The sequence below is a fragment of the Semicossyphus pulcher genome, unplaced genomic scaffold (genome assembly GCF_022749685.1).
Source record: "Semicossyphus pulcher isolate SPU_LCO1_2020_fin unplaced genomic scaffold, fSemPul1.0.p SCAF_2, whole genome shotgun sequence".
Lineage (NCBI taxonomy): Eukaryota > Metazoa > Chordata > Actinopteri > Labriformes > Labridae > Semicossyphus > Semicossyphus pulcher.
The window spans coordinates 18,972,500-18,987,231 of NW_027211693.1; the positions used below are offsets into that span (position 1 = coordinate 18,972,500).

Consider the following 14,732-nt stretch of genomic DNA (forward strand, 5'->3'; position numbering starts at 1 on the left):
CTTACTGAAACTTACCGAACAGTACTTAAACAAGGTTTACAAAGTTTCATCATCATAGTCACAAATACATAACCACCTCATCAATATGCATCCTGCAAACAGCTGTGTACAAAAAAGAAACGGCAGGTTCACATCCAGATCTTCACCAAGCACACCACCTGAAGGTTCCTCATCGCTGCCTCAAACATTATTCGGGGATGATCCTCAGAAAAAACAGTCAGTGACGTCCTGATTATGAGTTCAGAAGGTGAACAGTCGGTGTATGAACTGGTGTGGAGTTACACACATACAGGACAGCTACAGTCAGGACAGAGAAGAGGCAGTGAGCGGGACAGTGATGCTGTATGTGTCACTGTACAGGAAATAAAGCTGGTTTTAAACTGCGGATAAGACAATGATATTTACAATTTTGTCAGGGTAAAGACTATTAGCAGCCACACTATATTCCTCTCATTGATATCTCACTCAATGTAAAAAAAGATCTATACATTGCTCCCCTCTCCTGTCCCAGTGGTTCTCAACCTTTTGCCTGTAGTCTCCCCGGTAACCGCTAATTTGTCTCTGACATCAAGACAGAGGGGGACAACATATTTATAAAGTATAAACATATGTAAATAAAGATGTCTTTCCTATAACTTGTTCATAACTCGTGGATAGATTGTTGCCTAATTGGTTTACTAGCTTATTGAGCATCCAGAAATATTTAAATTTAGTGGCCCACCTCTTTTCCATTGGGGTGTTCAGGCTGCAGGTTGAGGACCACCTACTTCACTCTCCATCATTTCATTCCCCCCAGTCCACTTCCGCTCTTAATCTCTTCTCTATCTTTAATCTTTTAATCGTCCTCCTTCCCCCGCTCTAGCTGCTGTAACCAGCTATGTGAAGTCCTTGGAAACAGCCTCTATGAAGTTGGGTGCAGACATGAGGATGGTGAAGGTGCAAATGATGGAAAAAAGAGAGAAGGCCACCAGGCACAGCCGGTCCACCACCGCCGCTGCAAACTTCCACTCGCTGCAGACGGCCTCAGCCTCGTCCTGGTCCCGGAAGCGCTGAGCTATGTACGATACCTCCTCCAAGATGCGCTGGATCTCTGGTGGGGGGATGCTGACCCCCATCCCAGCTCCGACCCCCAACCCCAGCCCTCCGACACCGCTGCCTACTCCTCCAGGTGGCTCAGCATCATCACAAGGGGAGCCGTGGGCACGTCCCCCTAATGCTACCCCAGAGTCGCTGGAGGGCGGGCAGTGTGGGCTCTCTATGGGGTGGTAGTTGCTGAAGTAGAGGCTCATGGAACCGTTAGAGGTGCCAGTGGGGCAAGGTGGGCAGGAAGTCTGTGAGAGGGGCACACTGAGGCTGGGTACAGCACCCATCTCTATGGAGCTGGTGCTGGAGTGGAGCTGGGTGGTGGGACGGTACTTGTACCCCGGCCGCTTGCGCTCTTCACCGGGCTGTTTCATCCGCAGAAACCAGGCACACCAGTTCAGCAGAACCACACGGACCTGACAGGAGAGAGAGAAAGAGAAAGGGACAGTGGAACACAAAGCCAAGACATTTGTACCTAATGTTTTCAATGGAAATAGAAGGATTTTCTGATTAAATCAGTCTCTGTCACTCACCCATTTGGGCATCTTGCCTCCCTGAGGGTCATGGTGGTGAAACTGCAGGACTATAACGGTCACCACCACAGACATCCCCACAATCATCATGGTGCTGGCAAAGTATTGAGCTGCAGAGAGCATAAAAACAGCAACATGAACATGCTGTCACAGCTACAGAGTCATGCATTTTAATACTTGTTTTTGGAGTTTATTACTTGTCTAAATGTTTTTCTTCGACTTACCATGTGGTCACATTTAAATGTAGTAACAGGTAAAACATGAAGCTTGAATTTATGCCAAATATAGGTTGATTTCACACCCAAACATGAAAGGAAAGCAAATCTGATCAACTGTGAAAACTGTAAGTTTGCCAAGGGGGGAAATATACACTCAAAAATAGGAAATTGAATCTGTGCAGAAAATGTTGACTGAACAGAATAGGGGCAAACAAACCCCAAAAACATGGAGGAGAGAGAGAGAGAGAGAGAGAGAGAGAGAGAGAGAGATTAGTGCTGGTCCTGGAGAGAGATGTTTTTACCCACACGAGGCAAGAGTAAGGAGGAGCATTAGCTGAACACTGTGCTCTTTCCAAACATGTGCACACACAAACACATATCTGAGGGCCTGCCCTCATTTCTCTTGTTTGCTTGTGACTGAACAAAGAAGGGCTAACAGCTGAACACGACTACACGACTTTGCTGCAGAGCCAGCAAAGTCAAACTTGGACAGGCATTGTGCCCTTTATTTGTTACAGCATTGAAAAGAAAGATGGATGCTTTTAAAAATTTGGGGAGAGAGGAGAGGCAGGAAATAGAAAACAGTGGTAAAAGATTTGGCTCAATGATTTTTCTCTCTTTTTGGAGGAACAATAAGAGATAGGCTGCCTATAGATACAATATCTCTAAACTTAAAAGGGTCTTGAACCTGATAAGATAAGTCTAAGCGAGCTAAATGAAACACACCATGCTGATCAGGTGATTAAGTTCTGATTAAAAAGACATACAGCCTGATTTTGGCAGCTGAACTTGATTTATATATTTACATTGGAGTGCGAGCAGCTACAATACAGTAACTCATACACACATTTGGGCCACTGTGTTGTTGAGGGCATGAGTCATTTTAACAAGGCTACTAAACATGTCCCGGTCGGCCTTGTGTTGAGGTCATGAGGATGAAAAAAACAGATTTATCAGTCTATTGATGAAGCATTTTATCAATCTTTTGTCAGCGAGGGCCGTTCTCAAACGTTGATGTAGTGGTAACCATGTTCAGCATGAGCGCTACATCACTTACACGGACAGAATGTGCAGTTGATATGTACGGTATATTTCACTTTGACATGTTACATGCAGGGATTCAGTTATGATTCGAAACACACCCTCACACACGTCTGCCTCCAGACTTTCTACACAAAGCCTTTGAAGTTTTTCTCTGGGAGAGTTTTAGCCCAAAGGTTACTCATCTCCTCACCTCTTCCTCTCTTCTTCTTCGACCTTTCTTTCCTCTCTCGCCCAGTGGAGAATCATTTCATAGCCTATTAATGTTGCTGACAGCTTTAGCTCTGGCCGCCCAATTTACTTCACACTCCACCAGGGGAAGTGTGAGTGATGTATAGGCGCCCTCGGGCTACTCAGACCAAAGTACGACCGCACACAAACACAAGTTTTTATTTATTATTTTTTCAGGAGACCGTATGCAGTATATACGGTGCAGTCAGGCAATTGGCCTACTTTGAAAGCAATAACTAATGCATGTTTTATATCATGGGTGTTTATTGGAAATGCAGGAAACGCTCAGAGGGACAGTTAAGCAGTTACTGTGGAGTGGTCAGAAATGCCTGTGTGCTGATGTGCTGATCGATACTACAGTAAAGTTCTCAAAGGAGGTTTTCCCCTCTGTTTTTCACAAGCTGTAAACACACATAAGCAGTAACAGTATGAGGTAGCTCTGGGGAGATATACTGCTAATGTTCAGGCATGCAACTCCTTGATGTAACACTTTAATATGTTACATGCAAACACATAAATTAAACCCACCGATGAGAGGAACGGAGTCGGACGTGGCAGGCATGATCTCTGCTACCAGGAGCATGAAGACGGTTAGCGAGAGCAGCACGGTGATGCCTGCAGACGGAGATATAGAAGAGATAGTGAGAACATGAGCATTTACATAATGATGCGATCAGGGTCACTGGACTATGAAATCATTCCTGTAATTACTTATGTATGTAATCAGTTAGGTTCTCATGACTGCAGCCATTTATCAGCAGCTGGTCCCTCTGACGTGTCCAAGGTAGGTACCAGCTCCAGGAACCCCTCAGACTCTGTAACTGGTGACTGCTCGTCTACAGACAGCTATTCATCAAAACTCACCGGCACTGACAGAAGAGGATTTAGTGGCAAGCCTCTTATTTTGAAATTCAATTTTTCCAAAGTGACTTTACATGCATGTATTCATGGCTTTCTGTATGATTGATAAGGACATGTTTGTAGACAAATATGTGTGCATATATAACTAATGTGTTTATGTGTTGGTGTATAGTTGTGTAAGCTTCAACACCTTCATTTTTTTATGTTGCTTATGTTGTTTAAAAACCTTCAACACTCTAAAGCTCCTGTACAAAATTCCCCTTTCAAAAACACATATTTGTAACTCATTTCATGTCGGGAATATGTGTGTGTATTTGTTTAAGCCCCCTCCGCTCACCCAGAGAGATCTTTTCTCCAGAGTCTGCAGGTAGCAAGAAGACCAGCAGGGCCAGGCCAGAGATCAGCACACAGGGGATGAGCAAATTGAGGCCATAATATAAAGTCCTGCGGCGCATTGTGACCGTGAATGTCACGTCAGGGTAGGGCTCCTTGCAGCACTCGTAATACAGCTCATTGCGCTTGGCTGGGACACCTGAGAGAGGAGCACACACACATTCAGGTCAGGAAGATCTTTGAGGACTTACAAAGTGACTCAAGTTGAACTTTTAGCTTTACTATTAGACTATCAGATACATTTCTGTAATGATCAGACTGTAATGGTTCTATTACTCGAGGGAGGTGTCCACTTGATTGGATCAATTGATTTACTTAACCCTGATAAGGTTGGATCTGAGTTGCAGTTAATCTTTTTTTTTGGTAGCTGAATTATGTCACCTTCAACTGCAACTCTGGGGATGTGGTTCACTGCTCTCACATCTGCTCCGGCAACACACCTGCCAGTGTGTCAAAAATTCTTATTACATACCATCTGGTGCCGTCTGACACCCATTTCCAGCTAAACGTCCAAGCTGAACATGCTATATCCCAAAAGTCCTCTATATGGTAGATTGATCTTATAATCAAACGCAGCACAGCCTCCCAAGGTTAACAGGCAAACAGATCTGCTGCTACTTTGTCCTTGCTGGAAACAGCCCACTGGGGGGGTCTTCCAAAGACTCTGCTCTTTCTAGTTCATCCAGCTACAACCATCTAATGATGTCCCATCAGGAAAGCCTTTGAAGCATTGTCCAGGTCAGTTATGTCTTCATGTTGGCTTTGATAAATATACAAAAATGGTTAATAAACTGACTTAAGGAGACTGGTGTTGGAGTACCTCACTTTATTACGGAGCCTGAATACAGCAGATATTGTTGTGCCATATTTTTTAAACCCTCAAACAATTGTTTTCAAAGTTTGTTTTCGTCTCATCTCAGGACTCAGACGTTCAAATCTTTAGAGACGACTACAGAACTGGGTTTGTCTGTTAAAATATACTTTCTGTACCAAGTACCAAGATTCAGAAGTACAGCCAGGTATCCTGGTGGCTGCACCTGCAGTAAAAAACAATGTGCCTCTCTTACCCACAAGGTCCCACTCCCCGTTGGATATGTAGGTGGATGTGTCCACATCCAGCATCTGGAGGTCCAGCAGCCAGCCGTTGTGCGTCCAGGAGCCAAACTTCAAGTCACACTTCTGCACATCAAAGGGGAACCAACGCACGTCGATATAGCAGGTGCTCTTCAGGATACCAGGGGGAATGTACTGGCAGTAACCCGACGCATTCACCAGTACATTGGTGTGGAAGGTGGCATCAAACCGCTCGTCCGCACTGAGGAGAGGATAACAGAGTGATGGGTTTGTGCTTTGTGAACTTTAAAAGATTGCATCAACGTGCTGCGAGCTGGAGGTGATCATTCTGAAATGTCTTCATTGCCTTTTTAATTGGTTTCAACACGATGCGAGCGTTAGCTGGCAATTACGTCGAATGGGTTTGTTAGATTATACTATTGCGGAGTGGGAGGCAGGCTCATTATAGAATAAACTGGTGAATAAATCTGAAAGTGTAACAGAAGAAGTCACAGGAGGGTTATTGTGCCATCTTGGTTGTTTGTTCCAAAATACAAGATTCTGCTCATTTTTTTGAAGAAATTACAGAATGAGAAACAGAATTTAGTTGGTGCGATAAGACATCAAATTAAAGAACAGTAAACCTGTATTACATGTTCTTTTGGCTTGGGGCAGCAGTTATTAACACAACATTGACATATCATCCATTAACTTTTAAATTAATATGGTGCACTCATTTGCACATAAACCAGCTGTATTCCAAATTTATGATAAAGTTGCTTGTTCCAATGTCCACCTTCTATTATCTCTGTTTTTGGTCTCTACCCACTCCTGCAGGAAATGTCTTGTTCTCCAGTTTTTCAATTCTCTACTATGCAAACCAGCTGACCTCCAACTGTGCCTGAATGTTTTGTAATGAGCAGGTATGTAACACGGCTGGTTAGCTTTTAGCAGTAAATTTGCAAACCTGACAGCGAAACAATGACATGAAACTCCCAATAGAGATTTGTAAAAGCCACAGGGAGCTACGTATTCACAAAATAATTCTCTGTTATTCATTACTAGGAGTGACCCCCTTTTACAAAGTCACATTGTAACAAAGAAAAAAATAAGTCAGTCTGTTTATACTTGAAAAAGTGTGACAGACTCTTTGCTATTTTATCCTAACCTGCCACAGAAGTGAGCACTGATGTGATATATATAAACCTTGCCATCTGTGGAGGCCTGCTACTCCAATCCCCGAGTCCACAGTTAAAACCCAGATGAAATCCAGGGTGCATAAAAGTAAATATTAACTTCCATTGTAATGCATAACATGCAGCAATAGGAACCAAAGCAGTGAACAAGAAAACACCACAGATGCCTCCTTCAGTGATCTGCAATTTGGAGCCTGTTGGAATGATATCAGGGCGGCCATGGACTGGTTTTGAATAAGTAAAGCTTCAAATATTTAATGTGTGAGGGTCTTGCAAGAGAGGCCAAATCCATGCTAAACAGGACGAGAACAACAACAACACACTTTGTATTCTATGAAAGTCTTGGGTTAGCAAACATTACTTTCCGGCACAGACAGTTAAGGCAAAGCAAATGCCTGGAGCACCTAACCTTCAGCTCTCACACTCCAGTTGAACTCTAATTAAGTATTGAAGAGTTGCTCCTCCGGTGTCGTTGCAGTGTTCACTTTTAGAGAAAGTGCTGGTGGCAAAGTGCTGAACTTCTGAATGTTCAGCCGGTGTCTTCCAGTATGTTTCCTTGTAAACATAATATCTGGCAAAGAAGCTCAAATATATGACTCAGAACTATATTTACTTTGAATTATCCTTGTTCAGAGAAACTAAAAATGCAATTTAATGAAATGTCCTAGTTAATATTTAACAGGCCATTTTATCAGCCAGAAATGGGTTTTGGATTTTCTCTCAGTTGCTTCACTCGGGTCAAAGTTTTATCCTCACTTCTGAACAACCTACATGAAGGTAACTGACTAAAAATCTGTTGGCCAATCAGGTTTGAGCAGGCTGTGGTAGCATGAAGGAAAACGGCTTAAGAGGCAGATGTGTTGACCAAAACGCGACCTTGGAACCACTCTGCTATAGTCTGACAATGCTTGAGCTTTTTTTTAGGTTTGTTTTCTGCATTCATATTCAGGTATCTGTTTATTGATAGCCGTAGATGTCATTTCTCAACTTCACCAGTTTCTAGCTGGAGTGTACACAATGGCCAGAGCTTTAGAAGAAGCCTTTGCCTGAAGACGACGAAGATGAAGACATACTGTATTCATTCTGAAGAGAAATTACATTTTTTCACTCTGTTTTCACAAACATGCTACACACACAAAGGCCGGAAATACAGACATGCACAAATAGGACCCTACGGACATGCATTACTGGAGAAATGTCAGAATGAGGGGTCTGCACATGGACATGTGCCCCGAGCAGTTGGGTAATTCGGTTCCCAAGCCAAGTCCCTACCGTCTACCCCTGATCTATGGTCAACCCCGAGAGCTACAGTCTACTCCAAAGAGCTACCTTCTACTCTAAAGAGCTACTGTCTACCCCAAAGAGCCACCACCTACCCCTGAGCTACTGTCCACCGCAAGAGCTACCGTCTACCCCAAAGAGCCACCATCTATCCCAAAGAGCTACCGTCTACCCCAAAGAGCTACCGTCTACCCCAAGAGTTACCGTCTACCTCAAAGAGCTACCGTCTACATCCGAGCAACTGTCTAACCCAAAGAGCTACCGTCTACCCCAAGAGTTACCGTCTACCTCAAAGAGCTACTGTCTTCCTCCGAGCTACTGTCTAACCCAAAGCGCTACCGTCTACCCCAAGAGTTACCGTCTACCCCAAAGAGCGACCGTCTACCTCCGAGCTACTGTCTACCCCAAAGCGCGACCGTCTACCTCCGAGCTACTTCTACCCCAAAGCGCTACCGTCTACCCCAAGAGCTACTGTCTACCCCAAAGCTCTACCGTCTACCTCCGAGCTACTGTCTATCCTAAAGCATTACCGTCTACCCCAAGAGCTACCGTCTACCTCCGAGCTACTGTCTACCCCAAAGCGTTACCGTCTACCCCAAGAGTTACCGTCTACCTCAAAGAGCTACCGTCTACATCCGAGCAACTGTCTAACCCAAAGAGCTACCGTCTACGTCAAAGAGCTACCGTCTTCCTCCGAGCTACTGTCTAACCCAAAGCGCTACCGTCTACCCCAAGAGTTACCGTCTACCCCAAAGAGCGACCGTCTACCTCCGAGCTACTGTCTACCCCAAAGCGCGACCGTCTACCTCCGAGCTACTGTCTACCCCAAAGCGCTACCGTCTACCCCAAGAGCTACTGTCTACCCCAAAGCTCTACCGTCTACCTCCGAGCTACTGTCTATCCTAAAGCGTTACCGTCTACCCCAAGAGCTACCGTCTACCTCCGAGCTACTGTCTACCCCAAAGCGTTACCGTCTACCCCAAGAGCTACTGTCTACCTCCGAGCTACTGTCTACCCCAAAGACCTACCGTCTACCCCAAAGACCTACCCTCTACCCCAAAGAGCTACAGTCTACCCCAATATATTCGAAACCTTGTTGCCACAAGAAGCTACATTGTCATTAGATGATAGCTATGGGTTTGGAGATTGATACGTGACTGACAGTAAATATTGTGACTGAATTCAATTAGTAGTTTTGTAGAGAAAACTATTTCAAGGACAAATTTTCAAGGTGAAATACATCTATAGCAGCAGAGCAAAATGCTGCTATAAATGCGGATGTGGTTCGAGCTGCTTGGGCAGTTTTCAGTAATCAGAAAGTATAGCAAATGTCATTGTAAAGTCATGTAGGGTTTTTTATTCACTGCATGAAATGCCCCTAATATATACACACATACTTTCATTCCTTTCCTATTCCTATTCCTTCCGTAGTCCTGCGTTTGACATTGAAGGCCACACAAAGCCCATTGTAGAGCTGACAGGTCTTTTCACTTTACAATCCGCACCAACTCAGAACTCAAACCCACACACTGATCTCTCTCTTTTAGATGTATACAGAGGCACACACCATACACCAATACATGCAAACACAAAACACACAATACAATCCCCAGCGAGAGAGATAACGTCAGTGTGTCTGAAACATCCTGAAGCCCCATTCAACCCTGACAAAAGAACGTGGCTCGCATCTTAACAGAATTTGTGGATGGACCCCTTTTAGTCGTCCCTGCCTTTTGCCCAGATTAAATGATTTATCTTCTTTTTTCCAGGAGGTTAAGTGTCGTAATTTATTTCTCTTCTGTGTGTGTGTGTGTGTGTTGCTATCAGCTGTGGCTTGCGGTGCTTGGGCAGGGATGTGTGGGTCGGCCAAGGCGGAGCTATTTGATGAATTATTCAAGGTTTGGTCTTACTTTATCTGAAGGTGTGCACATCCCTGCAATCAGCACCAATTTACATCACAGCAGAGCATGTCCTGGACTCAGACTTGGTGAGAACATAATGTTCACGGTATGCAGGTGCAAAAAAAGAGGTGGCTTAGAGAACATTAGAAGACGTGTAAAGTTGTCAAAAAACAGACAAACTAAATCTGGCACAAAAAGAAAGTGCAACACGTGCGACGAACTGTTTTTCAAAGTAAGCTTGTTTCAGGATCTTTTAAGAGAAATGTACTGAAAAAAGTCAAGTGGTCTGATCACGGGATTCTTAAGGACAAATTATTTCAACATTTGGACCAAAAGTTGGAAAACTTTTTGCACTGCACATATTATTGTTATTAAATATGCATATAACTGGACAAGTGATAGCCCTGGGAGAAAGTGAAGAGGTTGTGTTAATACAAGGCACCTCACACACACACACACACACACACACACACACACACACGTACGTACACACACACAAGAAATTACACTGTGGACATGTGAGAGGGGAGCAAGGTGGAAACCGGTCGACAATGACAAAAGTGGCAGTGACAGGTTCCTGCACCGTGGGACATTAGTCACAAAGCTTTCCCTCTCACTCACTCAACACCTGCTGCTGTCCGCACAGGAACACACACACATACACACGCGCAGACGGGCACAAAGTAAAGAGTGTTCCTGAGGCAGAGAGAGAGCTGTACAGGGTGGAATAAAAGGTAATGTGCCGTTATAAATATGTAGGATGCGGTTTAAAGGGAGATCTGAAAGCAGAGGAAAAAATAATGTAATATAAACAAAATATAATGTCGACATCAACGCCACAAATTAGATTTTATTTTAAAATGTGACATACTGTAAGAAAATGTACAGGCTTAAACTTTCCCTGAAGATTTCAGCCATCTACGGTTAAAAGCCGCAGTCAGCGCCTTCTCGTCCAGCATTAAGCAAAGACGTATTCATCCATGTACATAACTTAACAGCCTCAGGCATTGTGTCTGATTATGGGCTCTGGGGTTAACTAGCTGGTCAAAGACGCTGCAGGCAAGCAGCGCAGCATGTTTTAAATATGCAGAGGGATGTTTATTCCTATAGGGGCAGGGCACATTTGTATACTGTGCATCGGCCATGACGAATGGATGACTTCTAAACATCTTCATCAAAGTCTTCCTGCGGGAACAGTCTGCTTGGAATCATTATGTTGGGATAATGATATTTGTACATTAAATCATGCGTGTTATGTTGCCGATTTAAAGTGAGCATGAATTCTTGTGTTTCATGGGAAGCTTGTTTATGTTCAGCAGGGTTTTAAAAAGGTTTTTAGGTGTCTTCAGGCACCTTGTTGTCTTTTTGGCCTCTGGGTGTAACCCCTCTAAGAAGCAGGGTATAAATAGGACAGAGCAACACAACTCATATTGTTTCTAGTTTGGGCTGGTTCAGCTTGTTTTAGACTTAGACTTAGACTTAGACTCAACTTTATTGATCCCTTTGGGATGACTCCCTCTGGGAAATTCAGTCTCCAGCAGCTTATACAGTACAATACAATAGGAAAGAATCAGCACACAGAGGGTAAAAAATAAAGATCAAAATATATATGTCTATCGATATATATATATATATAAAAAAGTACAAAATTAGATAACAAGATAGATAACAAGATTTTATGGAAAAATTGGAGTTGAGCATGTTCACAGAAAACAGAAAAATATTTTTAGCATCACATCTTCCTCATGGAGTCTTAAAACCTATGTTCTGAACCAAAATACTCCATCAAATCCGTCCATATGTCCATTCATTCAACCATCCATCCATCTAAAAAAGCAAACAAAATCTCTCATAGTATCTATTTATCCGATCAATTCCCCGCTCATCTTTACGGCCTGTCACAGCACTCTATCTCTGTTGCACATTTTACTCTCGTGCCAGCAGAATTAGGATTCTGTCTGTGGTTTTACCTGAGTTGGACGTCCTTCATCTGCCTCATCGATCCCCAGTCAAGTGAGACCATTGACTTTTCCCTCTGATGAGCGAGGAGGTCAACGGCTTACAGAGCTGTTTTAAATCTGGATATTCTTTGCACAAATATAATCACACAAACGCTACATCGGGCTCGATCGAGACACGGACAAACATGCTGAGCTAAAAAGGCATACGCTCATGGCATGGTTATTGCAGACAGCCTGGAGCCAACGTAAAGCTTACACAGCTAGTTCTCATCAGTAAAGTGGGAGAGCGTGATGGTAAAAATGCATTTCAATCTCAGCTGAGTCTGCATGCATTTTCCCTTCTTTTAAAACCTTCTTCTGAATATTAAAAAATAACATGTCTGCGATTTATATTCAATAGGTGATGCTGCGGTGCTGACAGCCTTTAAACATACAGCACTCTTTGATGTCTGTTATCAATTCCAGTAGAAAACCTTCAAAAACATATCTCATAACATTTTTCCCCGGGCAGTTAACATGCATATGGTCAGGATGTTAAATCAATGACTCTCAGTATAGACTATCCATGCATGAAACATCCATGTGAGACAGTGTGAGTCAGCGTGAGCACAATGATCTAAAAATATGAAGGGTAATATGAGAGATTTCACACTGGGATAATATAAGCCGAGTGACTCATCACAGACAATATCTGATTTTTTTTAACCCCATTTATTCAAACAGCATCTGACCTCAGCACTTCTAAACATCATTAACTTCATATTAAAAAGAAAGAAGTGAATGGATGCTCTCTTCTGAGCAGCGTGCTAATAAGCCTGAATGCATCTGCTATTCAACACAGTAAGACTAGCGTGTTATTGGCTGCGCCCTGATGGCTCGTTGTGTAATGGTGTGTGTGGTGCCATTACGCTCTGTAATTGTGTGACAGAGTATGGGTGTGTGAGGAGGGCTGGTGAGGGTACCTTTGTGTGTGTGTGCACAGATATTTACTGTGAATCGGTGAGAAGAGGTCTTAGAGGTGTGTGGTGTCATTATTTAGGTGTGCATGTGTGTTTCCAGCAGAAATCCATATTATTGCTGAAAACGGTAAATTTGCAGCTTCTCCTCAGGGGGGATGTTAACCCTCAGGCTCAGCTGTAAACTGAATCTTTCATCCCTCTTCACTTTACTGATCAACACCTCTGACTTCAAGGAGGTAAGTTATAGTCTGAAAACTGCAAGTTCAGCAGTTTTTTTTCAATTTCCCAAACCGAAGCAGGCGAGTATGTAATGTTACTTTGAATAGAAGAAAAGAGTTTTTCTTAAGTGCCGCCAGGAGATCAAAGTTTTTCTATCCAGTGAAATATCAAAAAAATTATCCAGATGGATTGGCACAAAGACAGATATTCACGGTTTCCCTCAGGGTCAACTGTGAATACATGGAGGGATTTGTAGGTGAGAAAGCATGATCGGGAGGTGAAGGTGGATGAGGGTGGGGGTGATGTGTTGCCAGGGCTTGGTGCGTGTCAGAACCCTGGCAGCACAGTTCTGCTCATGCTGGAGCCTGTCAGGGATTTGCTGTGAATCCCAGACAGAACTCTACTGCAGTAGTCCAGACAGGTGGTAATGAAGGCATGGCTGTAATCTCCTAGCCAAACCAAAACAACCATATTATGTTTTTGACCCATTTGTCTGGAATAAAGACATCAAGTTAACAAACTTTACCTGACCGAACCAATGCTAAACTTAAAAAAACATGGGTCTGGTCTCTGCTGCCAAAGTCCTGTGCTTTGTACTCTAACGTTTCACCATGACTTCCTACCTATGACTTCTGTGCAGTCTGTTTAATATATGTTAGATAAAACATTACAAGTTAACTCAATTGGAGCAGTAGTAATTCTTTTTTGTCCATTAAATATTTGGGGAAAATAAGGAAACAGAGTTAACACAGAGTGAAACACAGCATGAGAGAGGCGGCGAAACACTAGAAAGACATGGACAGGTAAAGTGTGAGAAGCTGCAGAGAGTAACATGCTGACACTTTGACACACAGAGACAGGTGGATGGGATGATTTATAAAGAGGGGTGAGTAAAGGCTGGGAACAATAAAATATGGAGGGAAAGGGTTGACTGAATAGAGTGAATTATAGTGAGACAGTGAGTTATGAAAGAGAGACGGAGGGAGACACAAATAGAATGAGATGAGGGGAGAGATGGTAAGGCGGGATGGATGATGGAGAGAGAGAGTGGAGAGTGGAGGCAGAGGGTAAAAGGCAGAGACGGGGGAAAGAGGGGTGAGAGCAGGGAGATTAGGATGGGTAATCCAGGCAGGTCTAAAAGCTGAGCTTTTAAAATTTGGGTTAATACCCCCAAACACTTTGTTTTGTCCTGGTGTTTCCTGTTAAGTGTGTGAGTGTGTTTAAGTGTGTGTGTGTTTAGAGGTATGGGCAGGAAGTTAAAACATCTGAGGCTCCTCTCCCCAATCACTTAATGACATCAGTGAAGATAAACTACACTATTTCTTTAACTTAATTCATATGTTTAAGTCTCTCTGTTTAACAATATTGTCCTTTCTTTTCCCTGCAGTCTGAGACCAGATCATCCGTCTGTAGCACAAGCCCGCAAACGCAATGCAATTAGTTGTTTATGAGAAAAACAACTGTCCTACATTCCTAATTGACTTGAGAAAGCATTGCAGAGAACGGGCGAAGAAAAGTGAATAAGCAAACAGCAGCAGGCTGACCTGAATCAAGAAGTGCAATGAGCTTGCTCTACCTCATTTATTTTAATCAGAGCCTCAGCCATTGCGTCTCATTAATTCTTTTATGACATCAGTTTCTTTATTGTTAACACACAAGTCCAAATCAAATCACAACAGAGATCAACAGCCTTTCTCTGTCATTGTTCTGCATTTTAAGAAGACTGAGTGATGGCGTTAACTGACAGATTAATATGTTATATGAAGGTATATAACACTCCTTCCAACATGTTAAAGCTATTC

At 43.2% G+C, this 14,732-nt stretch overlaps 1 protein-coding gene across 1 annotated transcript in view; it reads right to left on the minus strand.

The window, feature by feature from the left end:
- Positions 1–796: 796 nt before the first annotated feature.
- chrna8 (cholinergic receptor, nicotinic, alpha 8) overlaps positions 797–14,732 on the minus strand; it is a 35,584-nt gene continuing 21,648 nt past the window's right edge. The window contains exons 5-9 of the mRNA XM_069669405.1: positions 5,428–5,675; positions 4,305–4,499; positions 3,635–3,721; positions 1,617–1,726; positions 797–1,499 (exon numbers count right to left, since the gene is read on the minus strand). Of these exons, the coding sequence (XP_069525506.1) occupies positions 876–1,499; positions 1,617–1,726; positions 3,635–3,721; positions 4,305–4,499; positions 5,428–5,675 (1,264 nt within the window). The 3' untranslated portion in view covers positions 797–875. The remainder of the gene's footprint in view (positions 1,500–1,616; positions 1,727–3,634; positions 3,722–4,304; positions 4,500–5,427; positions 5,676–14,732) is intronic.